Source organism: Vulpes vulpes, chromosome 8, assembly GCF_048418805.1.
Source record: "Vulpes vulpes isolate BD-2025 chromosome 8, VulVul3, whole genome shotgun sequence".
Lineage (NCBI taxonomy): Eukaryota > Metazoa > Chordata > Mammalia > Carnivora > Canidae > Vulpes > Vulpes vulpes.
Window position 1 is genome coordinate 57596211 of NC_132787.1, and position 27996 is coordinate 57624206.

General features: G+C 47.4%; 1 protein-coding gene across 1 annotated transcript; it reads right to left on the reverse strand.

Annotated features, from left to right (window-relative positions):
- Positions 1 to 15294: 15294 nt before the first annotated feature.
- On the reverse strand, positions 15295 to 27963 carry CD2 (CD2 molecule). Its single transcript, XM_025994692.2, has 5 exons — positions 27822 to 27963; positions 27402 to 27701; positions 22859 to 23095; positions 19258 to 19380; positions 15295 to 16076 (listed from the first exon to the last, which is right to left on the reverse strand). The coding sequence occupies exons 1-5, from the start codon at positions 27880 to 27882 to the stop codon at positions 15778 to 15780; spliced, it is 1020 nt and encodes a 339-aa protein (XP_025850477.1). The 5' UTR covers positions 27883 to 27963; the 3' UTR covers positions 15295 to 15777.
- Positions 27964 to 27996: the final 33 nt, after the last annotated feature.

Below are 27996 nucleotides of genomic sequence, written 5' to 3' on the forward strand. Positions count from 1 at the left end.
CTCTGCCAGCATACACTTGGCAGTGTAGCTTCCAAGCCCAACCCTCTGGCCTTCTCGGGGAGCCTGTGTGATAGCCTATAATAAATTCCCTTTCTGCATAAAGCAGCTAAGCAGGTGATGGTAGTTTTCAGTGAAAAACCCTGACCAAGAGCTCGTGGAGATAGCAATATACAGAGGTTAATTGTGAAGACTATTACAGAAATCATGATTATATATTGTCCTGCCTCACTGAATTCTGCGTACTAATAAAGAGGAGGCTTATGAACTCAGATTACCAGAATAAATTCGATATTATATTTAGAAGAGAAGTATAATTTAGATTTAAAAATGTATCTTTCTTATCCACAATTCGTGTTCAATGGCTGTTCAAAATCTGTAGAATTCTACTGTCTGGTTCAAAGTGAGGGGCATATGTGGCGTGTGTGTGTTTCAAGTTTGGTTTGATCTATGGTTTAGTTAAAAATAAGAAATGAATGTTTGGTTCCAGTTGGGATTATATGTAAGTTCCTGCCAAGGTTATTATTACAAAGAGTCAAAGAGGTCAGCATCATGGTGATAAATAATCACACTGATTTTCCACATGATATCCCATGACACTTCTGATAAATAAAGACTACACATCTCATTTCCATTCCCATTTCACCTCTGCTCCCTCTGCCTGGAACTTCCTCCCCTTCTGTCTCCCCAGACCTAGATTATAGATGTCCTTCAAGGCTCCTTTTTAATATTATTCCCTCTGTCAAACCTTCCTTCTATCACAGGAGAAGGCATTAACATCTCCTTTCTCTGAAATTGCAAAGCACTCCATGAGTCCTACTTATTATTTCTGTGTATGTCTGTAACTTGGGCTCACACTCCTATTGTGGAAGGTGGAAGACCCATAGAGGAATGGCCTCTGAATTGCTGGACAGTCAGTTCCAGGAGGGGTTATCTTCAGCTCCCCATTGCCTGCCCCCCTGGGAGTGCGTGGCCAGTGAACATTGGGAGATGCTGTGCGACAGATACAGGATTCATACAAGCATCATCTGCTCTAGTGCAGAAGTAGAATCACATAGGATGTGAAGCCATCATTCATCTGTCCCAATCCTTATTCTCCAAAGCATGTACGGTCCCAACCCTACCCTAACCTCTCACCCCTAACTGTAACCTCTAAATCCTAACCCTACCCCTAACCCTAAACCCTTACCCCTAACCCTTAACTCCTAACCCTAACCGCTAACCCTAACCCTAGTTTATTTTATCTAATTTGTCCGCATTTCAGGTCACATGTTGGGCCTCTCTGTTCAGCCTCAAGGCCTGCCTGCCTGTAGAGCATCCTCTGTGGGTGGCTGGCTCAGCCCCCCGCATCTTCCTGCGGCCGCCTCCTTCCCTCCTAGGCGGTTATTTTAATCCATTCCCTGCCCAGCACCACCCCAAGTTCTGTATCTCCTTGTGTCTATTGTGTCTATCTTGTCTCCTTGTTAGCTATTCTCTCTTGATCTCCTGCTCCTGGTGTGGGGGAGAAGAGAAATTTTGGATGCTGAAGGAGAAGAAAAGGGAGATGGTGAAGAAATAGAAAAAAAAAAACATATCCTTCTATCACCTCCCTGGGCTAGAAATTTAGCCTTTTGAGACACTGAGCCTCCTGCCACGCAGTTCTCAGTCCTCATACAGAGTAGATCAACACATATTTGTTTAAGGGATGGATGGGCTACAGAGGTAACCTAGCAGAGGAAATGTCATGTCCTGATGTTTGATGGTACATGACTTATACTGGCAAGACCTTTATACTCTCCTCTAATAAAACGTGGACTACACAATCTTTATTTGTCTGCACAGCCCAGCGGGGCTGGCCCCAGTTAAGGCCTGAAGTCAGGAAGTGTGCTCTAGGTACTCCTGCCCTTCTTTTTTGGTCTCCCCACGAACCGCCCCCCACCTTGAGTCAGTGCCTTCCTACTTCACCAAACCAAGAAAGGACTGATAACACACATATTTTGGCTGAAATTGCTTCAAGTGAGATAAGCAGATGATCCCCAAAGTTGTAGATGCTGCCTTCGCGGTATCACAGGAGAGTGACCGTCCAGATGGAAGGAGGCGCCGGAGCAAGCAGGAAGCAAGCAGGACTATATCTTGGAGCCTGGAAATGTCAATGGAAGCAGGAGGTTGGGTGTGAGAGCCCAGCCCCAGCTCCCAAGCTGCAGCAGAAGCAGGGTGACAGGGGTTCCCTCTGGGCTGGGAGGGGATCTGTGGCTCCAGGGAGGCTTTGACCCTGGGACTCAGGGTGGGGCTCGGAGTCGAACAATCGCTGGTGGTACTCCCCGGAATCAAGTACCATCCTCGCACCTGTCACTCCTGCCCTGTTTCTGCCCCCCAGGCTGGTGGAGCTCCAGTCTGGGGGCTAATGGCTTCATACAGTTCCTAACGTCTGCATGCCTCAGCACCCCTACTGGCTCTCTTGACCTTGCGATGTGTGGTGACTGATTCCCTCCTCGGAGTCTCTTCTGTTGAGTCAATTGAATGGAATTCTACTTCCTGCCAGCACCCTGCCTTCTATAGAGAAGAACATGTTGAAGGCACGTAAAGAGAAATTTTCCACTAAAGACAAGTTTGTACATCATACTTGTTTTTTATTATTCAGAAGAGATTTTTGACTTTTCAATACCTTCCTGCCCAACCTGTTTTCATGAGGTCTTTTCACTGAGCCAGAAGTACTGACAGCAGCACATGACACACATGGTTTATGGTGGATGTTCATGAATATTCCCGCCAGCTCAGGGGTGCTGCTGATGGTGGTGGTGGTTCAGGTTCCCCAGGGAAAAGTCATAGTAGCTCACCGTGCTGGGCCCCAAGCCTCACCCCCAGGGCAGTGGGCAGATAAGAGGGCTGATATCTGTTCCTAGAGTCTCCAGGAGCCCTAAATGGATGTTATACCCGGGACTGGTCATAGCATAACATGGTTTGAAGAACAAAGAGAAAGGATCTCCCACAGTTCTTGCCATGTTCCTTACAAACTTGCTGAAATTCCTAGAGGACACCAGCTTTCTCCATGAATTGCACACGGCCTGGTGAGGGAAGGCCTTGTTGTGAATGTGTGTAACTGCTTTTCAGTCGGGGTGTAAATGATCATGTCTGATCGTATCCGGTTAGGAAGTAGGAACAGACCTGGCTCTGAGGAAATGCCAGAACCTACTTTGAGGGAGAAAGGTAGAAGGGAAAGAAAGCTCCACTGAAGAGAGCTACCCCTGAGCAGAGGGTCCCCTGAGGATTGCTCCCCCTGAAACGTGCTTCCCCAGATGACTTCCCCTAAGGGATGCCCCCCCCCCGAGAATTCCCCCCCTGATAAGTGCTCCTCCTGAAATGCATGCCCACTGAGGAGAACCCCCTCCAGGGATGATTCCCCTGAGGGATGCTCCCCCTGAGGACTTCCCTCTGGAGGAGTGCTCCCTCTGAAATGCATGCCCACTGAGATTCCTTCTGAGGGATGCTTCCCTGAGCAATGTTCCCCCTAAGGACTCTCCCCTAGGAGTGCTCCCTCTGAAAGGCATGCCGCCTGAGGAGAATTTCCCTGAGGATGGCTCCCACTGAGCAAGGCTCCTTTGGTCTTTTTCTCAGATTCTCCCCTGAGCTCTGGGTTGAGATAAGACTCTCTCCACTAGAACAGGGGACTTTCAGGCTTAGCAGAAGACAGATTTCTCTTTCATCTTCCTGGCAGCCCTTGGAGACTACCAGTGGAGGGCTGCATGGACCTGATAGCTGCTCTGGAGAGCATCAGATGAGCTGCCCTGCTCCTACCACCTCAGTCCCTCTGCTCTGGGGCACTGAGGCCTAGAGTGTTCTGAGCAGGACTGGCCTTAGGCAGAGTTCTACGGGGAGAAAATTGCCTCAACCCCCTCCCCACACAGCTCTTCTCCCTCATACACCCAATCTTATCCTACCATTTTCACTCCTTCAACACCCAGCCAACATGCTCTTCTTCCCACACAAAAAGGCTGCTCTTTTCTGGGAGGACTTGCACTCTAACAGGGTTTGAACCCTTATGCCAAGTGACCTTCCTAGCACTCATGAAAAATGAACTGTGTAGGGCCCTGGCCTTTGAAATGCTTCCCATTGAAATGAAACAATAAAAACAAACAAAACAAAAACCCCAAACAAAAAGCAATATGCGATCTCAAGACCTAAAATACCTATTTTACTGAATAAAAGATGGTTAGGGAAGAAACAGGCATGACTCTTTATTCCCTAAAGGTTAGTATCTGGACATTCGTGCTAAAATCATTGACCAGTCTGATGGTTCTTACATGTCGGTTCGGTCCTTACAAAGCTTTGATAGTGAAATTTCAGAGGACACCTGGGTGGCTCAGTGGTTGAGTGTCTGCCTTCGGCTCAGGGTGTGATTCCAGGGTCCTGGGATCGAGTCCCGCAGCCAGTTCCTTACAGGGGATACAGAGAGAGAGAGAGAGAGAGAGAGAGAGTGTCTCGACACAGAGAGAGAGGAGCAGAGACACAGGCAGAGAGAGAAGCAGGCTCCATGCAGGAAGCCTGGTGTGGCACTCGAACCCAGGACTCTGGGATCACATCCTGAGTCAAAGGCAGATGCTCGCTCAACAGCTGAGCCACCCAGGCATCCCTAAATAAATAAAATCTTTAAAAAAAAAAGTGAAATTTCAGTTATCATCCAGTGGTATGGGAGCCATCTAAGGGAGCACTGGGCCTTCCTAGCCTTTCAGGAAATCACACCCTGGCCCTAAGACACAGATCTTCATGACACGTAGAAGGGGACTGAATTTCCCCCATGTTCTTAAAGCTTCACAGAAGACCCCTGCTCCCTAGAAGTGAGTGGTATAGTTACTTAGGGCAGAAATTTCTATGGCTACTTGTTTCCTCTTGCATCCATGTAAACATGTCCCTAAGGTATAGCCAACAGTCACACTTGCATCCCTTTATCAGCTCTGAGACAGCAAGTGTTGAGGCAGTGACCAATCTGGGTCAGAGACATCTTGTTTTTTCCTGTCAATGTTTCCTCCATTGATGAAGGTTTTGATGTGGAATCTATTCATTCAAACATTTATCTGGTGGGCTTGTTTAGGTAACTCTGGCATCATTTGGCCATTGCTGATTAGCAAATGAAAACCCAAGTTGCCAGCTTTGCCCCAATGACATCCTTTCAAGTCAACTTTGAGGCAGGAGCAAACCAAAGCAGCGAGGTCTTTGGGGGCCACTCGCTGGCAGAAAATCTGCCTCCAGAGACTACCTGCCTTCTTCCAAAGCTTTTGGAAGGTGGATGTTCAGCCTGTTGACACTGAGGGTGGAAGGATAAAAATATCCACATTGATATCTATGGTTTCCAGGAATTTTTTCCCTATTTTCTCAAGTGTACTCCCTGAGGGGACTGTGTAGCATGAATGAGGAAACTGCCACAGGTCCCTGGGCTCCTCCCTGGTTGCCACCTACCTGTCTCTCACAGATGGTACCAGTCATTTCTTCACCTAGAGACACAGACTGTGCCAGTGCTCACCTGGCCCACCTGGCACCGACTCGAGAAGCACCTACCACATGGATTATGTGATACTTGTCAGTGATGTGGTTCCTGAGAGAGACCTCTGGCTCCTGAGCCAGTCATGCTCATACAAATGGGTTTTAACGACTATGTGAATTAATTTGTTTAAAAATATTTATGGAACACCAGTATCATTTCAGACACCATGCTAAGTACTGGTGATTTTGAGGCCAACCAGACAGACCCAGGACACATAGCCCCAGCATGAAGGCAGGCATTGAGCAAGTGACTGCTCTCAAGTGTTAGGAAGGTTGTAAGAGGGGACAGTTGGGATGCCATGCGGAACTCGGGAAGGGGAGCCTAGGAATGTGTTAGGGGAGATATTTGGAGTCTTGGGTATGAAGAATGCTCTTTAAAATGGAACACATAGGAGTTGGCCAAGTAAGACAGGAAGACTGGCCTCTACAAAGGCCTCTAGAAGTGAGAAGAGTTTTTTTCTTTTTAAAGATTTTATTTATTTATTCATGAGAAACAGAGAGACAGAGAAGTAGAGACACAGGCAGAGGGAGAAGTAGGCTCCATGCAGGAAGCCTGACGTGGGACTTGACCCCGGGTCTCCAGGATCATGTGCTGGGCCAAAGGTGGTGCTAAACTGCTAAGCTACCCAGGCCGCCCAGTGAGAAGAGTTTAAATATGTTTAAACAACTGAATAGAACTCAATATGCCTAGAACTTACAGATGGGAGTGAGCGTGGAAGATGCTTGAGAAGCAGGCAGACATGATGTTGCAGGGCTTCAAAAAAGGGCTCCTACCTGGGGCTGTGGTGTGCCTTGACATGTCACCTCTGTGATCTCTGGCCACAGTCTCATCAGTCTGTGGTAGAGAGGGGGAAGTGAGCTAGTCTGAAGGCAACAAAAAGAGAAGAAATACATACACGGATGGTCGATTTTATTACTCACAGGAGTTACGCTCTATAAAGTCATCATGACACGAAACTGACCAATACCAAGCCATTGCTCCTAGGGGAGATATAGGGTTAGGTTCCTGTGAGCCTCTGGTCACAACATTTTCAACAATAGACCAACACATTAACTTATTTTGTATATGTTTCTGTTTAAAGACACCCTCCTTAAGATATATTGTTGATACATTAACCAGAACTCATGGCCAACAGCACTAGGAGGTGCTTCAATAGCACCTCGTGAAGGTAATCTAACGCAAGTATTTTATCCATAAGGCACATCAGAACCTTCTTATCTTTAGGGATACTAAACAGCATGCCAACACTGTTGTGAACTGTTGCATCCTCCAAAATCCATGTGTGAAAGCCCTCATCCCCAATGTGACTATATTCAGACATAGGTCCTTAAAAGAAGCAATTCAAGTTAAATGAAATTAAAAGGCTGTGGCCTCATGAGAAAATGCTCTGCATCACTTGCCATCAGGGAAATACAAATCCAAACCACAATGAGATACCACCTCACACCAGTGAGAATGGGGAAAATTAACAAGGCAGGAAACCACAAATGTTGGAGAGGATGCGGAGAAAAGGGAACCCTCTTACACTGTTGGTGGGAATGTGAACTGGTGCAGCCACTCTGGAAAACTGTGTGAGGTTCCTCAAAGAGTTAAAAATAGACCTGCCCTATGACCCAGCAATTGCACTGTTGGGGATTTACCCCAAAGATTCAGATGCAATGAAACGTCGGGACACCTGCACCCCGATGTTTCTAGCAGCAATGGCCACAATAGCCAAACTGTGGAAGGAGCCTCAGTGTCCATTGAAAGATGAATGGACAGAGAAGATGTGGTTTATGTATACAATGGAATATTACTCAGCAATTAAAAACGACAAATACCCACCATTTGCTTCGACGTGGATGGAACTGGAGGGTATTATGCTGAGTGAAGTAAGTCAATCGGAGAAGGACAGTGTATGTTCTCATTCATTTGGGGAATATAAATAATAGTGAAAGGGAATATAAAGGAAGGGAAAAGAAATGTTGGGAAATATTAGGAAGGGAGACAGAACATAAAGACTCCTAACTCTGGGAAACGAACTAGGGGTGGTAGAAGGGGAGGAGGGCGGGTGTTGGAGGGGAATGGGTGACGGGCACTGAGGCGGACACTTGACGGGATGAGCACTGGGTGTTTTTCTGTATGTTGGTAAATTGAACACCAATAAAAATTAATTTAAAAAAAAAAAGGCTGTGGCCCTAATCCAGTAGGAGTGGTGTTCTAATAATAATGAGAAGAGACAGTAGGAGTACATGGGCCTGGAGAAAAGGCTATGTGAGGACACAGTAAGGAGGTAGCCACCTGTGAGGCAGGAAGAACACTCTCACCAGGAGTCAGCCTTGCTGGTGCCTTGATCTTGGACTTCCAGCCTACAGAACTATGAGAAAATGCATTCCTGTTGTTCAGGACCCCCAGCCTTGTCATGGCAGCCCAAGTCAACTAATACCAACAATAGGTTTTGGGAGCCATATTAAAATTATGAAATCACCAACAAAAGGCACACAAAAAAAATAAAATAGAGGGAATGGAGACAAATGTTACTACCCTGATTTTTTATTCATCTGGGAAACTGTGCCCCATGCCAACCATAGCTCCCTCATCTTTTATGCTTTGAGAGTACCTTGCTTTTGCTGCTATTCTGATTCAGGCCATGGTATCCTGGGTTGACTTCTGGAATCCTGTGTTGCTTCTTGACTTAAATCCCTACACAATTGTGTTTCTATTCTGATACAGGCTGACTTCTTCAGCTTGAGATCCTCTTGGGTTCCAGTTGATATATTCTGTTATCTTCTATGCATTAAAAAAAAATCTGCCTTAACTCCTTCTTCTTCTTTTGAGTAGATTTGATTTTTATTTTGATCAAGATTTAACATGCATATAGTTTTGAGTCAAGTAGTCCCACAAAGTTTATTACCAAAAGTAATATGAACATTAGTAGTAGCCTTCCAATCCCCCCTCCCTGCAATCCCCACTCTCCAGGGAGAGCCACCCTCATATTTTAAAACTGATTCTTTTAGTATTTACATCCCTGTCTCTAAATATGATTATGTAGTTGCATCTTCATTTTTTTCCATTTTAGGCATTATGTATAGACTTCCCCACCCCTAATTCTACCAGTAAAGCAACCGTATAATTTTGGATAGATCAACATTCAGTGTTTATATTATTAGTGGTCATGTAAGTGATATGCACTGCCAAGTGATATGGGATGCAGTGATTTGCTTTTCTGTGCAAGTTATTATTTTTCCTATGGTTAATTATTGTCTTTTGTTTGTTAAGTAGTGTGCTCTGTACTTATCTCTAATTTATTCTCCAACTCTCCCTCAGAAATGTAAATCTTTTCTCAATATGCTTAAATACATCAGATGTTTTATTAATTTCATCTTCTTGAATAATTCTCCCCTGGTCCCTTTCTCCCTCTGTCCAGCTGTCCAGTCAATGTTTCTCTCTCTCTCTCTCTCTCTCTCTCTCTCTCTCCCTCTTTTCTTTCCTCCCTCTCCCCCCTCCCCTAGCTGCCTTTTATGGTCCTGGTGTTCTGGAGTTTTACAATAATATATGTTGCTGTGGATTCATTTTCTTTCATGGTGCTAGATCCTTAGTCCACCCTTTTCAAATGGAAGCTTATATTCCTCCTTTCCAGAAATGTTCTGGAATTATTTCATGGACAGTAAACTCCCTCTGTGTCTATCATTCTCTTTCCAGAATGCCCATTACTTAGATTTTGGACATACTAGAACTGCTCTCCAGTTTAAAAATCTTTTTATTACCATTTTTCCTTCTTTATCTAGTGTCTGAGAAGATTTTTTGACATTCTCTTCCAACCTCTTTGTTGAGTTTTTCATTTTTGCTTCTGTACTTGTAATCTCCAAGAACATTCTTTGTTTCTGAATATTCTTTTTTCATAGCACGCTGTTCTTTTTGCAGGAATGCAATATTTTCTCATCCCTTTGAGCACATTAAGGGTAGTGTGCTTTTTAAGTTTTCCTCCTTCTTTTCTAATGTTTATGTTTGTTTTTTTCAAGTCTTTGTCTTTCACATCAGAGGCTTTCCTCATTTCCATGGGGTGCTTGACTGTTTGCTTATATTTAAGGGAAGAACTGTAAAGACAACTCTGTGTGGGTAAAAGAGGCTTAGAAACTGCAGACTTCACTCTAGGGTCATCTAGCTGTGTGGTTTCATTGGGAAGCCTTGGGTGTTGGTGTCATTAGATCTTTTTCCATAAGATTTTTTGATGAGGTGGGTTTTTTGTTTTGTTTTTGTTGGTTTTATTTATTTGTTTGTTAGTTAGTTAGTTAGTTTGTTTATTGGAGCTGTTAGGTCTTCTTTAATATCCTGCCTGAAAAATATGATAAACATTCTGCCTTGTTTTGAGATAGGAGCTTAGCCCCAACATTCAGTAGAAAATTTTTATTTAATCCCCCTGTTTTTAATATAGTTCCCTTTGACTAACTGTGCATGACATCCCCCAATCCCAAACCCTCTGTTTTCCATCTCCAGAGAACAAACCTACAGGCCTCTACTGGGCAGTAACTGATCTGTATGGTGTAGGGGATGGAATCTGGAATCTAATTGTTTTTATGTTAATCTTTAACCAGCTTTTTTGTTTCAACTTCATCCACCATTTGTGCTTCTGAAGATACCTCATACCACCAACTCCTATGCCTTTTGAATATTTGATGGAGTAAATCAGTTTGCACCATGGCTTTCCCATTGCTGTCTTCAGATTAATGTAACTTTTTTTAACAAATATTTTATTTATTTATTTATACATGAGAGACACAGAGACAGTGGCAGAGACACAGGCAGAGAGAGAAGCAGGCTCCCTGCAGGGAGCCCGATGTAGGGACTCAATCCCAGGACCCTGGGATCTCGACCTGAGCTGAAGGTGGACACTCAACCACTGAGCCCCAGAGGCATCCCTGATGTAAGTTTGAAGTCTCTTAGAAGTCAGCTACTGCCCTTCCCTCTGTTTTTTCTAACTCCCCAATTTATGCTACTGGATTTTTTCCCTCTCTTCTCTTTGTTTTTGTGGTTATGTTTTTTTTTTTTTTAAAGTAAGCTCTATACCCAACATGGGGCTCAAACCCAAGACCCCAAGATCAAGAGTCTCATGCTCCATTGACTGAACCAGTCAGATGTCTCTGTTTTTGTGGTTTTTGTGTTTGATTTTTATGAAGTGTGATATTACTTTTGTTGGAAGGGAGTAAAGGCTGATGCATGAGTTAAGCGGTTACCCTTAACTGGAAATTCCTCTGCCTTATTGTTACCCTTGACCTGTCCCCCTCCCTAATGACAGCTCCCTGCAATCTAGGTATTGCCTCCTTGGTGCATGTGGCTCATCTTTGCTGTGCCAGTTCCTTTTTTACCTCCAGGACTGGTTGACTGAATTCATGAAAGCTGATGGCCCAGCACAACATCCGTTGTAAGCACCTCCCCTGACCAGTGGGTAGATCTCACACGGACAGGTAGGCTATCAGAAAGACTAGAATTTCCCCTGCCTCCCTCTCCCCTACTTTGAATTGCTGTGAATAAGCCACCATACTGTTTTATGGAGTCCAGATGTCTTATGAGGCCAAGGAGGTGACAGCCAGGCTGGTAACTCAGCCTAGGGTTTGTGGAGTGGTCTCAAAGATCTGCTCTTTAGCTTTTAATACATCTGGTATAGGATTTTTATCTAATTGTTCCCTGCGGCCTGACATCAGGAAACTGACTCAGGTGAATCAAACAGCACGTTACTTTACCGCGTGCTTATTTATTAACTTATAATCCACTGTGTCTCTTTCTGATGACTGGGCCATTTGTACCTGCTATCCAGGGTATTCTTATTCAGGTATTAAGCCAGGTAGAGCAACACCTGGGTGGCTCAGTGGTTGAGCATCTGCCTTCAGCTCAGGTTCTGATCCCGGGGTCCTGGGATCAAGTCCTGCATCAGGGTCCCCTCAGGAAGCTTGTTTCTCCCTCTGCCTATTTTTGTTTCTGCCTCTCTCTCTAATGAATAAATAAATAAAATCTTTAAAAATCCAAGTAGAAAGCCCAGTTATCAGATGTCTTCTGTCCAGCAGGACACACCGGTTACATTTACATATATTTCCAATTAATCCTCACTCTGACCCTGTGAGCTGTTCTTCTCATTTGGCAGATGAAGAAACCAACATTCAATGAAGCTGAATAAATCACTCCGCCTCTGGTACCCTTGGGCCTTCTCCCACTCTGTGCTCGATGACCACAGAACAAGTCACCCTGATGAGTCTGGAGAGAAGACTGTGAACAGGTGAGCAGGCGAGGAGCCACGGGGTCAGTGTAGGCAGTGGCCCTGAAGAGCGGAACACATGACCATGCTGGAGGAGCCTTGTGGCTGCATCCTGGCAGGCACGGTGAGCCTCAGGGGGGCCCCTGTAAGAGACTGCAGAGTGGAAGGCTGAGTCCACAGCTGGGGCCCCCTTGGAGCTAGGCTGCCTAGCAGCTAGGGTTAGACTGCTCTTTAGGGAGGGTGGGGAGGAGGGGCTATCATAAAGATCAAACTTCCCTATCTTCATATGATACTCCAGGTTGTTCCAGCCTCTTGAATTACCTGGGTTTTTCTTTTTTCCAATATGGTAGACTTTCTTGTATTGGAAATTCTCTGGGGAGGATTATTTAACTGGGCTGTCACTGTTTTTCTTACAATGTTGTGTTATCTATAAGTCCTCACATTTGGCCAGCCACTGATGATTAATAATTTGAGAACCCAAAGACCTGTGGTTCCCCTATTTGAATGCCTGTCGGAATCACCTAGAAATCACTTTTTTTTTTCTTTTTTTTTTTTTTAGGAGTTGTAAAATTGCTTTAATTCGGTTCTCTCTGCATTGCAAGCTGCCGGGGTGGGCCGTGGAATGCACCGCGCTCCCCGTCACAATACTGAGCCTGTAAGTGCGGGCTACCCAAATATACATCTGTGTCACCTTTATAAAAAACCACGTTTGCTGCCCCTCGTTTTACAACAGGTATAAAAAAATTATAAATATTTACACCCTTGTTCCACCCAAACACGGACTCTCTGAGGGTCCAGGCCCGACGGAGGGGCTGGCCAGCACGGGAGCCCCTTGGACCCGTGAGTGCAGGATGATGTGCGGGAGGCAGTTAAGACTTGGGGGCCGCTGTCCCACCTTCTGGGGCCCCAGCATTAGAGGCAGACAAAAAAAAAAAAGAAGAAGAAAGAAAACCCAAAAAACAAACCTTGGTTCAAAATCTGCAGGAAAGAGGAAACCCTGAACATTTAAGAGGGCTTTTCCCCCCCAGGAGGACAGGTTAGGTGTGAGTAAGGCATCTGGAGGTGTCATGGGAAGGACCGGGGCCCCTGCACCGGCCCCCAGCCGGCCCGCCCTGGAAACTAGATACTGCCCTGCGACTTCATTACAAGGAATAAAATAGAAAAGTACAGTATGCAAGGTCATACCACAAGTAGGAAATGGAGGTTACACTCATACCATTTTTATCTTGCTATATAAAAAGTTACTTAAAACTATCTCTTTTGCATATAAATGAAAAAAGATTAGAATATTTGGTCAACTGGAAATATTGCTAGGCACAGATGTCTGCAACTGCATCAAAGCATAATACAGTGGACACAGAGCTCCAAGCTGAAGGACAGGGATTAAAGACACAGGGGCTTGGGATCCAACCTAACCTATTGAATCATTAGTATTTCTTTTACAAGCTTCACAGCCTGTTCTCTTTTTTTTTTTAACATTATTTATTTATTTAAGTAATCTCTATATATAACATGGGTCTCGTACTCACGATCCCAAGATCAAGAGTCTCACACTCCTCTGACTGACCCAGCCAGGCACCCCATTTTTTTTAAGGTTTTTTTTTTTTTGTTTTTTTTGTTTCTTTTTTTTTGTCCACAGTCTATTCTTATGCAGCTGGCCTGATCATTTCTCAGAAAGTCTATGCTCCAGATAGGGTCAGTGGCAGGTCACACAACACTGGACATGTGGGTGACCAGCACAAATCTTAAGCAAAGCCCATGTTTTCTGCCTCACAATGGAGATTCCAGCAGGGCAGGGAATGTGTCCTACATCCGTGGATGTCACATATGTTCACTGCCCTTCCTTTGACAGGACTGTCCTCATCCATTCAGGACATTTTCAGTACATGATACTGAGAAATAGTCATTGTCCTCTGGAAGCTTTCATTGATCCTAAAAAGCATTTTTAAAATATTTTAACATCTCAGAAATGGGGTCACGCCTAAAAACTGATTGTATCTTAACATCTGTTATAATGCAACTAAGAGTGTTTTTTCTCTTTCATGGTATGTCAAATACTGATGCCACTTAGTGTCAATGGTACCTTCAAGTAGATGAAATACAGTGGTTGAAAAAGGAAGCACATACCTGTGTAAACCAGGAGCTGATGTGAGCCTTACTCAGGCCGTCCCCTCTGCATGGGTGATTCCATTAACTTCACCAATGTTACTGATTTAGTATGACTCAATTTCAGAAGCCACCTCCTCGAGGAAGCCTTCTATGTCACCCCAGTCCCTCCACTCAGTGTGGGTTCAAAGTCCTTCGTCTGGGCTGCTGTACTTGCCTCTGCCCTCAGCTTACCAAGCTGTGTTACATTTGTCTGGTTATCAGTGCACCTCACTGTAACTAGACTGTAGGCTGAGTCTAGGCAAAGACACCCTCTGTGTTCCCGCGACCTAGGATACAGTCTGGTACACAGATGTTCTGTGAACGATGAACTCTGGAGTAGTTACGGGCAATATATGTCCTCTACCATATGCAATGGCACCACAGGATTTCAGAAGAAAGTCAGGGCCTATGCTGGAAAGACCAGGGAAGGCTTCATGAAGGGGATGAGACTGAGCCATGCTGGCAAGAGGGTTGATGGAATCACTCAGGAGTGCCTCAAAGAAGGAGAAGGAGGCATCACTAAGACCTTCATCCTCCCCACCCCCCACCAGGTAGATCGTGTGCTGACTGTGACGTGGGCAGATTAAGTGTGTGAATTTCAAGAGGCCTTGGGGGTGCATCCATCATCATCCTTAATAATTCACTCTGGGTACTGACACAATAGGTACTGAGGTTCAGAGGCAGGCACAGTTCTCCCCTTGGTGAGCTCTCACAGGAAGTCCTGAGTATACATAGACTTTGTGGTTTAGACCTCAGAGCTTCCTGCCAGATCTTGACAAGGTTTAGCAAGTCTGAGAAGCCAGGAGCAAAAGGGCGGACGGGACCACAAACATGGCACCAAACATTTCAAAGCAGGTGCCTTCTCACCGCCTATTGTTTAAAACCTTAACTGAAAACTGCCTTGCTTTTTTTTTTCTTTCCACTTCCCCCAGTATAGCTAGCATAGCCACTAGCTGGGGATGGGTGAGGATCTTTGCCTAATGGCCATTCAAGACACTCGGGACTTGATTCCACTGAGTTGGCTTTCAGCCTGCCCTTTGGTGGTGTTTGACAGGCTCATGGCAGCACCAGTATTCACAGATTCCCGTCTTTTTAAGGATGATTCTACAGATCATTGTGACTATGTCTGAACAGTCAAGGAAGTGACACCCAATTGCATTTGCTGGTGCCTGTTGTTGCAGTGTGCCCATGGGAATTTTGGTTCTTAGACATGTCTGCAAATAACTTGTTGGGCCAGCACCACAGCTCAGACCTGGGGAGCATGTTCTGGTTGTTCCAGGGAGCATTCAGTGGCCCAGGTGAATTTGGGTGACCAAGTTTGATCCTGCTGTCACACCACCCAGCCCCTTTCTCTTCCAGCAGCTTGATGCTGGGCTTCTTTCTACAATGAGCAGACACTGGGTCAAATCAAAGCTTTTATTTCACTTCTACCTCCAAGATGATGGGGAAGTGTCCACCAGGCACATAAGAAACCCTCGAGAGGGTCTCTCGAGCAGGTAGGCCACTTGCAGTGAGGCACGGGTATAGTGAGACATCCCGTGTCTGCCCATGATCTGAAGGGGAGGCAAGGAGATCTCTAGAACTTTGTGCTTGGTGGCCCATCATCCTGATGCTGGCACTTATATTGCTAGCCCTTCCTGGCCTGCTGAGGATCTGTGAGGAGGCCGGAGGCTCCGGGTGTTAAGGCACGTGGATGAGCTAGGAGCTGCAGACATGGCCATGGCCCACAGCTCCAGGAGGTGATAATTCTAACTGGCATAATGCACCTGGTGGAAGTGCACCTGTGCCCCCCTGCAGGGGGGAAACTCCACAGTGCTTTGGTGGGAAAGAACAATTTCTATGTCTCTTACTTAGAAGGAGAGGACAACTGTGTTGGGAGACAGAGTTACGAGCTTTCAGTGGCCCCATGGGGAGGTTTCGGTTGAACTCGAGGCCGAGGGAGGGGAGGACCCTTCTGCTGGTGAACTTGTGTGGCCGATGGAGCAGGAGGCTTCTTCTGCTGGTGGTGCTGGACGCGGTGGCTAGGAGGCGGGGGCCGATGACAAGGGGCCTGGGCCCGATGACTAGGTGGTGGCGGAGGTTGGGACACAGCTGGATTTGGAGGAGTTGATCCTGGAAACTGACGGGGCTTCCGGCCCTTTTCCTTGGTGGTTACTCTGTGTGCTCGTGGCCCCAGCTCCTCATCTGCAACAGCAAAACCTCTAAGAGTTCTCTTGGTAAGATAGGATCAGTGTAGGAATTTAATGAGTGTACCACCTACATACAAGACGACATGCTAGCTGTTTGGGGGAATGCAGTGAGGAACCAGAAGCCACCTCTACCCTCTAAAATTTTCAGGTCCTGTAGGGGAGACAGAATCACCTTGCCAGCAGGGCAGAGTGAGAGCCCAGGGCTTTCAGGACCTCAGGGGGCCAGAGGCAAAAGAGGCAGGTAGAGGGCCTTGATGGGAAAGAACAGGCCCTCTGGGGCCTGTGTGCTAGGGTGTCTGGGCATGGAGAGGGCACTCAAGTGCTCTCAGAGCCTTGCCTCTGGGTTATCCTAGACACCATGCCCTGAGAGCACCTTGTGGTTAGAGCCCTTGGGTTAGGAGCTCTATAGTCAGAGGGGATGTCAGTGACTTGCCTTCAGATAGGTTTTCCTGTTAGCTCTGCCTTTCATCCAAGTTCCACTCTAAGGCAGCCCATATTCTGGTGCGGGGGCTGTTTAGTCCTCAGAAACTTACTGGTTTTCAGAAATTCATAGGCAAGTCCCATCCTCTTGGGCTTGGAAGGAAAAGAATTCTCATCCTGTCACCTGTCTGGGATTTTCTGTGATGTGTGACAGCAGCCCACGAAGACAGGCCCACCACTCCCAATAATAGGAGCTACTTGCTGTTTTATAACCACACAGGGAGTCTGTGAGGAGGCTCGGCTTTTCTAGGCCTGAGGGGCCTCTCTGGCTCCCCTGGCCCCCCCTGGGGCTACAAGGGAGAATCCCAGTCCCTCTGTCCGAAGCCATACTCGCAGGGCAGCCGAGGGAGCTGGGAAGAGGACATTCTCCTGTGGCCAATGCATGGTGCTCACATTGGCATGGGCATGTGCAGCTGAGCCCCCTCTGAGCATGGCCTTGTAACTTCCCATGAGGGTGTCAGTAGGACGGCCTCTCCTGATGGCTGGAAATCCAGGCCTCAGGCAGCTATGAATGTGAAGACTCAGGGTCTGAGGACATGGTGGCAACATGCAAGGGGACAGGGTGCTGTAAGCACAAAAGGTAAAGGGCACAGAAAGAGGAAGAGCCCACCCTCTAAGTCATCTTTGGTGCCCCGAGGCAGCTGAGGGCCTGCTGGGAGGCCCAGTGGGAAGGGCTTTGATTCTGCTCCCAATTTCCAGCCGTGCAGCTTTGGGGAGGCCTCTTTCATCCCCTCTGAGGCAAGCTTGGGCTGCCCATTTGTTTACCAGTCTGTTCACCCCCCTCTTTGTACATGTGTTCTTCAAACATTTATTTTCCATCTTCTAGACTTAGGTGCCACTGCTACGTGGCAGTGATGGCTCAGAAACCAGCTGGCGACGGGACAAGATACTCACCCTCAAGAAGCATAGAATCGAATGACACACACCAGGACTGCCAAACCACAAGCCCAGAGTCGCCAGGGAGGTGCAGAGTCCCAGAGCTCTGGGGGGGACGAGTGGGGTGTGGCCAAGTGGCTGAGACCCCAGGCTGCCTTGCACAGATAGGTGAGCTGGGGCTCTGAGCAGGACTTTGGGGCCCAGCGTGCTCACCTCCATCCCCACGGCCACTGCCCAAATGTCTGCTCCTGGGAATTCCTCCAGGCTCAGTGTCCTTCCTCACCCCACCTCCTGGTTATGCACCCAGGGCCCAGGCTAGGATGAAGCAAGCAAGGCACCCAGGGTACAGAAATGAAGGAGCCTCACTCTCAGGGGTGGGCAAGGTTAGGGTGAACCCTGAACATGGTGGGCTCCTCCAATTGCACGGAACCCCTTGCTTCTATCACCCTCGTTCTTGACTCAGCCCACTGGCCATAGGATTTGGGGGAAATCATTTAACCTCATTGAGCTTCAGTTTTCTCATCTGTATGGATATAATCTATCTCATGAGATCAGTCGGAAAGTTGGATATGATAATGAATGCAAAGCATTATATTACAGAGAATGAGTGCCTGACACAAGCGACTGCTTTGTCAGCGTGAGCTAATTATCATGTGGAAAGCAGAGATCACCTCGTCATGGGATCGCATGTGAGGTCCACCTTGGAAGACTATGTGATCTTGGAGCAGTAAGCAACGGAGAAAGGGTCTTTGCAAGCACACTTGGGCAGAAAACGGCCTAAGTAGGGCATTGGGGTGAGGGAGCCATGGGTGCCTATAGGACTCAGCAAGGAGGTCTGCTCCGTGGGGGGTGCAGAAAGGGCTGGAAAGATGGCAATGGAAGCATGGCGCCATTCTGGGGGCAAAGGCGTGGCAGGACATGGGGCTGAGGGGCAATGGCCTGAAGGGGACCCGAGGCAAGAAGTCTGAAGCAAGGAAGCCAAATCATCCTGGGCTCTCTCTAGGGAGAGACCCAACATCAGAGGACGAAGTCCTACTGTGAAGATCAGACTGCACAGAACCTGAGGGGCTTGCTTGCCTGGCTGCATGTCTTGCTGTGGGCCAGAGGCACCCTGCTGGACCCACCAGCAGGATGGGATCCCAGCATGCCCAGAGCCTGCAGGGACACCTGACACTATCAGAACCCACTGCCTTGGGTAGCTGTGCCCCCTAAACCAGCTCCTCACTTAAGAGCATAACATTTTCCTTCTTGGTGGGTTGTTGGACTGCCCCGATTCGAGAAAGAAACAGTCCAGCATTAGCATATCCCCTCTAAAGAATAAGTTGGAAGAGAGGGTATAACTCCCTGGTTTTAGACCAAATGTGTCCTGTGGGTCTCTGAAATTTTACCAGTGTTCCTGGGAGCGTGGTCCTGAACACACCTTGCCCTCCTCCCCCTCCGCCCCCACTCTAGAGGGGATGTTTGTTCATGGAGATGACGTTTTGAAACAAATCATTCTACCCACGTAGAGTTGTGTGGTTCATTCAGAATATGTCCACACAAGACTTTCATCGAGTCAGCCTCGATGGCTGGTGGATTCCAAGGGGCCAACTGGGATTCGGCTTCTCAAAGCTCTCCCTCTGTCACCACCGAGAATTTGTTTTTCAAAGACCAAGCTAACCAGAGAATGGAAAAAACTGTAACCACTGGTTATAACCCTGACATTCTGAAACTACCAGTCTCCATCATTTTCTTTCCAGACTCACAGTGTCATCCCCATGAGTTGTTTCCACGGGGATTTTGTCCGGGCCTGCGGGTGGGACAGACATGGGGGAGCTTACCATTTCTCCTACTGTTCTGTTTTTTTCTCTTGTTGATGTAGAAAATGAGTAGTGTCATAAAGATAATGAAAATGGTGCCTCCTCCACAAATGCCAACAATGAGATAGATGTCCAGGCCCTTCTCTGCAAGAGAAACAGAAGTGGATGGAGGGGAGGGGTCCCAGGCAGAGGGGCCACTTCATTGCTCTGGCCAAGGACCCCTGCCTCCCACGTGAAGCAGATCAAAGAGGCTGATGGGGCTTTTCAACCTCAGAGAAGCTGAGCTCATGGAGGCTGTCACTTGTGGCGATCTCTGATAGGACACGGAGTCTGGGATAAGCCCACCCCCCCCCCCCCCCCACCCAGAGGGCTCCTGGGAGGACCGCTGCTCTGGAGTAGAAGTGCCAGCTTCTTCATGTACCGGGGCATGGTCCGCTGCCCCTGCACCACCACCACTGTCAATGAGCACGTCACAGAAGTTTAGCTCTGAGAAGGAACTTAGAGACAATCCAGGATCACTTCTGGTTTCACAGGCCCAGAGAGGGAAGATGGGTTGTCCGGGGCCACACAGTATCTGTTCATGGGTGGTGCCTTCAAGCAGCCCCTTAAGTCCACGTTTCTGCGTATTTATCCACCTTCATCTCTGGCTGCCCTCCTACACCATGGTTTTTGGTTTTAGGGTTTTTGTTTTTGTTTGGGGGGGCTTTTATTTTTGACCAGGCAGTTTCCAAAGACTCGGGGTAAATATTTCACTTGCCCAGCCTGCTGGTCAGCAGTGCCTCCCAGATTTTCCCTGGCCTATGAGAGAAACCCAGACACACAGTGAGTTAGCCGCGGTGGTGGATTTGATCTTCAGCTCACAGAACTTCAGCCGCCCCATTGCAATGAGGATAACCATTCAGTTAGTGTTCAGAGAAATGTTCAGAGAAATGGATTTGAATCCAGGCTCTTCTAGGACAGAGCTGTGTGACCTTTGGCAAGCTACTACACCTCTCTGAGCCTATTCCATCCTGCATAAAAGGGAGATAATGAGACTTACATCACAGGGTGGCTGTTGGAGGTCAATCAGATAATGGATGTGAAATGCTTTGTAAACTGTAAAATAACACACAGAGGCGAGCTCTTGCTCTTAGTAGAGCTCTGGGCACTGGCGTTTCTGGAAGCTGTTTCCCCAGGGGGAGAGGTACTGGGGCACCTGCCCTTTGAGAGTCAAAGGTGGTTCTGGAGCCAAGGGGCTGCCAGAGTCTCTCTCAGGCTGCCCTTCCCAGGATCTGACCCAGTGGGAACAGGCGGGGGAGTAGGGGCTGCCAGCACTCAGCCTCTTTGAGTTCCCATACAGGGTGGCCACACCTCTGTCTGGGGCACTCATAGACACAGCGGCACGCCTTACACCATCTGCTCTCAGGTCTGTTCAGCCGGGCCCTCCAAGGTGCCTGGGTGCCCTCCACAGAGAACATTCCAGCCTGTCTCAGAGGCTACATCATTTAAAACCATGTCCTCACCATCTCTGAATGCAAGCATACCGCTTCCTGTATGCCCCCTCAGGGAGGATGCACCCCTAAGTTCACGTGATGTGGTCCCTCCACTTCCAGACCTGCTCCTCCCTCAGTGTTTTGGTTTCGAGTGTATGCTCCCTTTTGCTGAGCCAAATGAGTAGTCTTTTCCTGGCCCCTCTTGGGCTTGGACCTCAAAAGGCATCCCTCTGAGGGTCTCCAAGAGCACCTGCACCTACCCTACCTCCCCCAGGTGTTCTTCCCATGTCTTTAGTGGCCCTTTTCCGGACCCTGCATCACAGAGTAAGAGACATGAATGCTCTACCTTCGAGCCTTGGCTTCTCCCGAGGGCCTCCCTGATTCCCTCCATCCCCAGTGCACACCCATTTCTATGCTGGTGGGATCTGGTTAAAATAACCACAAAGAACAGGGTTGCCAGATAAACCACAGGAAATCCAGTTACATTTGAATTTCAGATAAACAATGAATAATTTTTAGTAGAAGTATGTCCCTCCTAGAAGGGGGAAAAGAGGTCGTGAAGTCCAGGGGGGCCAGCTTCACTCACTGAGACTTTGTGGTGGGGGTTGTGAGGTCATGGCTGGTGTGCTGACATGGGAGTGAGGTGATACCGGTCTAAGTGTGCAGTTGGCAGCCTCTAAGACGGCCCCCCATACTCCCCACCTCCTGGCATCCCCATCTTTGTGTAATTCCCTCCTATGCACGTGGCCTAGGCTTGTTGAGTTGCTTCTGAAGAACAGAATATAGCAGATATGATTGGGATCTCACCCCTGAGACTAAGTTACGAAGACAGCGTGGTGGCTTTTGCCTTGAGTGCTCACTCTGGCTCTCTCTGATCCTGCACCCAGAGCCGCTGGTAGCCACATTGTGAGGCGGCCCAATGGTTCCCATGAGCAAGCCCGGACATGGGTCCTCCCTCAGCAGAGCCTGGACCTGACTGACATGACTGTGTTCCCTGCCAGCTTCCTGACTGCAGCCTCAGGTAAGATCCCCCAGCTAAGTCACCCCAGACTCATGACTCACAGAAACTGGAGCTAGTCACTGTGTTTTAAACAGGGGTCATTTGTTATGCAGCAGCAGATAACTCATTCAGAGCATATATGAAAAGTCTTATGTGTTGCCTTCGGACCAGCTCCGGGCTATTTCCTGAGGTAACGAACCAACCAACCATAGTCCCTGTCAAATCTCAAGGCCTCTGGCTGAGTAGCTACTTTTTTGTGTTCAGTTTCCCTTCAGAGGGGTTAAGCAGAAGGCATGGGAAAGGTCCTCACAGTGGACCAAGAGTAAACTCTCAGGGATCATGGGGCTCGTCCTCTTTGTGGACCAGGAAGCTGAAGCCCAGAGAGGGAAAGAAACTCTGACAAGGTGATCCTCTCAAAGATGGACAGACATGAGCTAGACTTTCCCAGAGCTCCCCCAAGAGCGGGCTGCCCCTCAAAAATTACTTCCGGGAGTCATGTCAAGCAGGGACTCTGGGGGAAGAGCTTAGACTGTTGGGGTTTCAGGACTTCCTGGTGCTGGCACCAACGTGGGGCTGTCAGCTCTGCGGCAGGGGGAGCATTACCTCACTGTGTCCACCATCCTCCCTGGCCTTGAGCTCATCCTCTCTCCATGCCCCTAATTTCTGGTTTTCTACCTTGGTCCTGGTAAGAGGTACTGCCTATCCCCCTTCCTGATAGTAATCTTTTTTGCTCCCTTCTCCATCATGACCCTGGGAGTCATGATCCTGGCCCCGACTAGCTGAGGGACCTTGGGCAAGTCAGTTTACCTCTCTGGGAAATGGGGGTTTGCATGAGATAACCTCTAGAGCTCCTTCTACTCCTTCAATCTGGCCATTCCTTCTCCCAGAAGAGGATCTTTTTAATTGCCTGAGATTAAATTGTGCTCCTTGGAGGGATGCCCAAGACAGGTAACCATAGGCTACCACCTCTTCCCTCCTCCAAGGCTTCACTGAAGGGTTCCAGGAGGAAGAAGTGTGTTTTCAGTTCTCACCCTGAGCTCGGGCTGCCTCCCAGGCAGGTCCCTCTACGCTGAGCAAGTCTCTGCCCTGGAGCTAACAGGCTGTATTTGGGAAGTGAGCTCGGAATGTCTGACCAGTGCTTGCCACGCACCTGAACAATTGATGGTTTTCACTTCCCTTTTCTGGCTGACTTCATTTTTTGCTGCGCAACTGACTGTCATTTCCTGTTGGGTTGTCCAATTCCATTGCACGATCGTCATGTTAAGAAGGCTTTTGATCATGGTCTGATTTACATACAGCATTAATGTAGGGTCAGTTCCACTTGTTATCTCACAGGTCAGGGATTGGTTGCCACAACTCCAGAGGATCTTAGGTGTTGAGACCTCTTCTGGAAAAAAAAAAAAAGATCCAATTCATGAACCAATTTTCTTATTTTAATAGACACACTTATTTTTAGAGGGGAGAATGGAGTTAGTTGGGGGCCGGGGAACAATTTCCAAGACCACTATCCATTTTTGAAAATCATTAAAAAATTTTTATATTTTTTATTTTTTTTAAGATGTATCTATTTATTTATTTATGATAGGCACACAGAGAGAGAGAGAGAGAGAGAGAGGCAGAGACACAGGAGGAGGGAGAAGCAGGCTCCATGCCAGGAGCCCAAAGCGGGATTCGATCCCAGGACTCCAGGATCACGCCCTGGGCCAAAGGCAGGTAATCTTTTTTGCTCCCTTCTCCATCATGACCCTGGGAGTCATGATCCTGGCCCCGACTAGCTGAGGGATCCTGGCCCCGACTAGTTCAGGTGCAGGTGCCAAGCTGCTGAGCCACCCAGGGATCCCCTAAATTTTTTTTATATGGCACATTCAGCACAATTTTTTTTTTCTGGTGAAGTTCATAGCTACATTATATGAGTGAAAAAAATATATCAAATGTTTATGTGCCATTTTATACCTTAAAATGTTTTCACACACACAATATCATTTAATCCTAACAAACAGGAGAGGTTGGTGTTTTCTTGCCGTTTACAGAGGACATACCTAAGACCTGAGAAGTTAAATGGTGGTCTAAGGGCACCCACTAACAAGTGACAGATCAGGGAAAGAGTCTGCTCTCCCAAGTCCAAGTTCAGTAGCATGGGTAAGATGGTTAACATGTTCTGATCCCCACAAGCCTGAGGAGGTGCAATGCTTCAAAGCAGCTGGGAACCCTACCCTGGAGGCATCGTTACATGTGTGGCCTGGGACCCTGGTCACAAACAACTCCCTCTCCCTGCTACCATCCACCAGGTCCTGGGAGCAGAGGGCCAGGTGTGCAGCTCAAGCTCTGGGGTCAGTGGGCCCCAGCCCCATCCAAAGCTGCTCAAGCCCTCACCATGCCTCACTGGGCTTCATCTGTGAGAGATGGATAAGCAAGACACGCCCCACCTGTCAGAGATGACATGCGACAGAGCCCTGGGCAAATCGTTAGGTACCAATGTCAGTGTGGTTCCTGTAATATTCATCATCATCAACTCCTTGCCTCTCTTTTTCTGACACCATAATATGCCAAGGCTGTGTCATGAAAGACAAAGTCCTTTGCTTCAGATGGCGCAGGTCCAAATCCTAACCCCACCACTTCTTACTTTTGTGACCTCCTCCTTTTTCTTCTCTTCTGGTCTTGATCTCACCCTTACTCCCCTTCCCCAGGCTTGCCACCTTTTCCTCTCAACTTCTCTCCATTCATTATGCAGCTGGATGGCTTCTTTGTCAATGACTCCCTCTTTGCCTGCCTCCCAGCCAATGGATCTTCTCCATCAACTTTTCCATCAGATTTCATTTCTGCCCTAACATATCCACATGCAGAAATGAACTTTTCTTCCCATCGCAAGATTCTGGGTGATTCAGTTTGAAGAGGATGGACAGTCAACAAGGCAGGGTCAGTGCATAGTCTAGGGGTCAAGTTAAGGTGTTTACTTGTCTTTTTAAAATGGAAAGAATCTTTTTTTATTTATAAAGTTAACATCCAGTCATGGTAAAAATTGATCAGAAGCAACAAAATGTGGCAAGATTAAAAATCACATGCAATTCTACTACCCAGAGCCAATAATTATTAATATTTTGTTGTCTATCCTTACCTTACCAGGTGATTTCTATACATAATACATATATAAATAATGTTTTAAAAACTAAAACTGGATCAGATGATTTTGGAGACTGCTTCGTCCTTACCATTGATCTATTATGAAATTCTTTCCTTTGTGGACATTGATATTCACCCTCTATCATCTCTTTAGATGATGTCTTCTTAATTTAATGTATACCTGCTGGGGACTTTGCAATGCCTTCCAGTATTTCACTAATATAAACCATACAGTTATGACCAGGCTCCTGAAGCCACGTCTTTGTGCATATTCTCCCTGTGAGGTGGCTTCCTGGAAGAAGCATGGCTGGATCAAGTGGGGGCACATCACATAGATGAGAATGCCTTAGTTCGAGGTTGCTGGGATTTATTCATTCTCCCCTAACACATGCTTTTAAGAGAGCTTCCAATGCCTCTTTGGCCAGGGGCAGCAGCGCCACCAGTAAGGAGATATGGGTACAGAAACTGAAGCTATGAGCAGCATAAAGAAACAGGGATGGGGGAGGGTGTTAGCATTTTGCAAATGGGTATGGGGTTCCAAGTGCTGCAGGGCACCTTTGCTTCCTTGTCTCATTGTACATCCCATGGACCTATCATTACAAAGATCAGACACGGAGCAGAGAATTTGCCTGAAGCCATGTGGCAAATAACAGGGACCAAACCACAAACTGAATTAAAATGCTGTGTGACACTGGCGCGCGCGCACACACACACACACACACACCAGGCGGCTGCTGTGCCATGGAAAGATCTGTCTTTTGGCCAAGGAATGAGGGGTTTATTTTGGGGGTAATGAGAATGTTCTAAAATCAACTGTGTGCTGGTTGCACAGCTCTGTGAATATACCCGAAGCTGATGAAGTGTACACTTCAAGTGGGTGAACTTCTGGAATGTGAATTCTATCTCAAAAAAGCTGTTTGAGGGGGAAAAAATGTCACCATCCTTGTTAAGGGAAGCCCCGGAGTTGCACCCTGACTCCACTCCTGTCAAGGTGTGAGACTGTGGAGAAGTCACTTCTGTTTCCCTCCAGATAGTAAGAGGACAATAACAACTAGCTCTCAGGATTGTCTGGAAACTTAAATAAGATCATGGAGCAAAGCATCTGACACCGGCTGGTAAGCCATTATCACCGTGTGCGTTACTAGACAAGACACAGATGTGTGGCTCCTGTTCGGAAGGGAACACTTGAGCCTGTATGGACAGGAGTCATGAGATCGGTGTTCTCAGAGCCCCTGAATAGAGGCCACTTCCAGTCCTGCACCATTTCTGGAATGTGCTCTCCATTTAAGGCTGCAGAACTGGGGTACGGAGAGTTGTCACGTGAGCTGGATACGGGAACTGGTAATGGGAGCTGGAATGGAGGGCTGCTGCCAGGCCCACGTGCTGACAGCAGGGCTGGAAGGTGACCCTGGGGAGGGGGAAGGGGCCCTGCCTCTAGCGACATTTCCTGTGTGAAGCACAGAAATACTGGTTTGTTTGCTCGCTGCATCTCTGGCTTTTGCTCATGGGGGGGTTCCTACCCTCCTCTCCAAACTGAGGCCTTCTTCCCCTTCTCCTTATCACGCCCTGCCAAGCCTCCCCAGGCTTTGAATGTCAATGTCATTTCAATTTCACTTTCTCTTCCTTGTCTCCTGCACCCAAGCCATCTTGCCCATTCTTTCTCCATCCAGCACCCTTCATGTACTCTACTTCCCTATTTTCCAGGCACCCCTTATCGACTCTGGGGGGTCGTCGGTTCTGGCTGCCCATTAGAATCAGCTGAGGAGCTTTAGCCCAGGTCCCATGTCAAGAAATTCTGATTTGATTGTTCTGGGCTGAGACCTAGGCACCAGTAACTTTTCCTAGGGCCTCAGTTGACTCTAACATGCAGCCCGAGTTGAGAATCCCCAAGTAGTACCCTACCCCCCCCCACACCCCACTGGTACTGTAGCAGCAGCTCCCAGGCTCATCTTCAACAGGCCCTCCAGCACTCCCAGGGCATCACACACATACGGCCACACCTGCTGTATTTTCTGTAGCCATTAGCCCAAATTATCTTCCACTTTTCATCACTCTGATGTTGAGCAGATCTGAAACAAGGGCTGTTCATCTTTAAACTCATTACTTCCAGCCCTTTCCTGCCATATAAATACTCTTTCAGGGCATCCTGGCTTGAAATGTCTCTCTAAAAGGAAGACCCACCTCTTTCCAGTTAGTCTTCTCCACACCCAGCTTGCTTTTTCATCATCCACTTGAAATGACCACTTTTCTCTTCTTCCCACCTGTTCCTCTCCTCCTGATCAATGCCACCTTGATCTAGGTTCTACACTCAGCTCCACATCCCCATAACCACGGAAGAGAGCATTTTCGGCAAAGAGAGTCGAACTTTTATTGGCCGTGTATCTCCCCATGCGGAGACTCCATCTCTTCCACAGGACTGGAGCCCTCCCTGAGGTGGGAGAGATGCATTAGTTCTCCTTTAGGGCTCCCCCACCCTGGCCAAGGGCAGGCTGGGGCCATTCCATAAATGTTATTCCCCAACTTGCTAAGTAGCGCCCATACTGAGATGGAGGAATTTAGGGAATGAGACTTACCTTGAATATTCAATTGATAATTTCTTCTCAATACACTCTTTCCATTTTTATCATATATAGCCACCTTGTAGATATCGCTGTCATTCATCATCAGACGTTTAATTTTCAGAAATCCGTTTGTTGATATGTTGTATTTTCCATGTGTGTCTTTAAGTATGCCTGTTTTGAGTTCTGCAACCTTGGTTTTGCCTTTTTCCCATCGTATATGGTCTATCTTAGCATTCATTTGAAAACCAGCAGAGTCCAGGTCAAAGTCATGACCAAGGGCACCCCAGACAAGCTTGGTTTCAATGACCTCACCTATAAAAAGCAAGACAGTTACTGAGATCTCGAGACTCACTTCCAGAGAAATTTTAGGCTATGACTTTTTGACTTTCATGCTTACTTTTGGGTCTCCAACGGAGACCCACACCAACTTACCTTTGATGTAAAAGACGAAAATCAGAAGGAAGCTGGCTAAGATTTGACATGCGAGGTTCATCTTTGGGGTTAGTTTCCTTGTTGTGATTCTGAGCTCTTCCTGCAAAAGGAACTAAAGTAAGACCAGTGGAATCCACCCTCTGAGAGCTGAACCACGTGCCTCTCTTTTTTGCTT

Excerpts from the sequence above, each read along its gene's own strand:
- CD2 (XM_025994692.2), bottom strand. The coding sequence starts at position 27,882 with ATGAACCTCGCATGTCAAATCTTAGCCAGCTTCCTTCTGATTTTCGTC. Across the intron at positions 23,096-27,401 it reads TTATCAATTGAATATTCAAG|AAGAGGTCTCAACACCTAAG; the intron begins GTAAGTCTCATT and ends TTTTTTTTCCAG. Across the intron at positions 16,077-19,257 it reads ACAGAACAGTAGGAGAAATG|ATGAGGAGCTGGGGCCACGA; the intron begins GTAAGCTCCCCC and ends TTGCTGTTGCAG.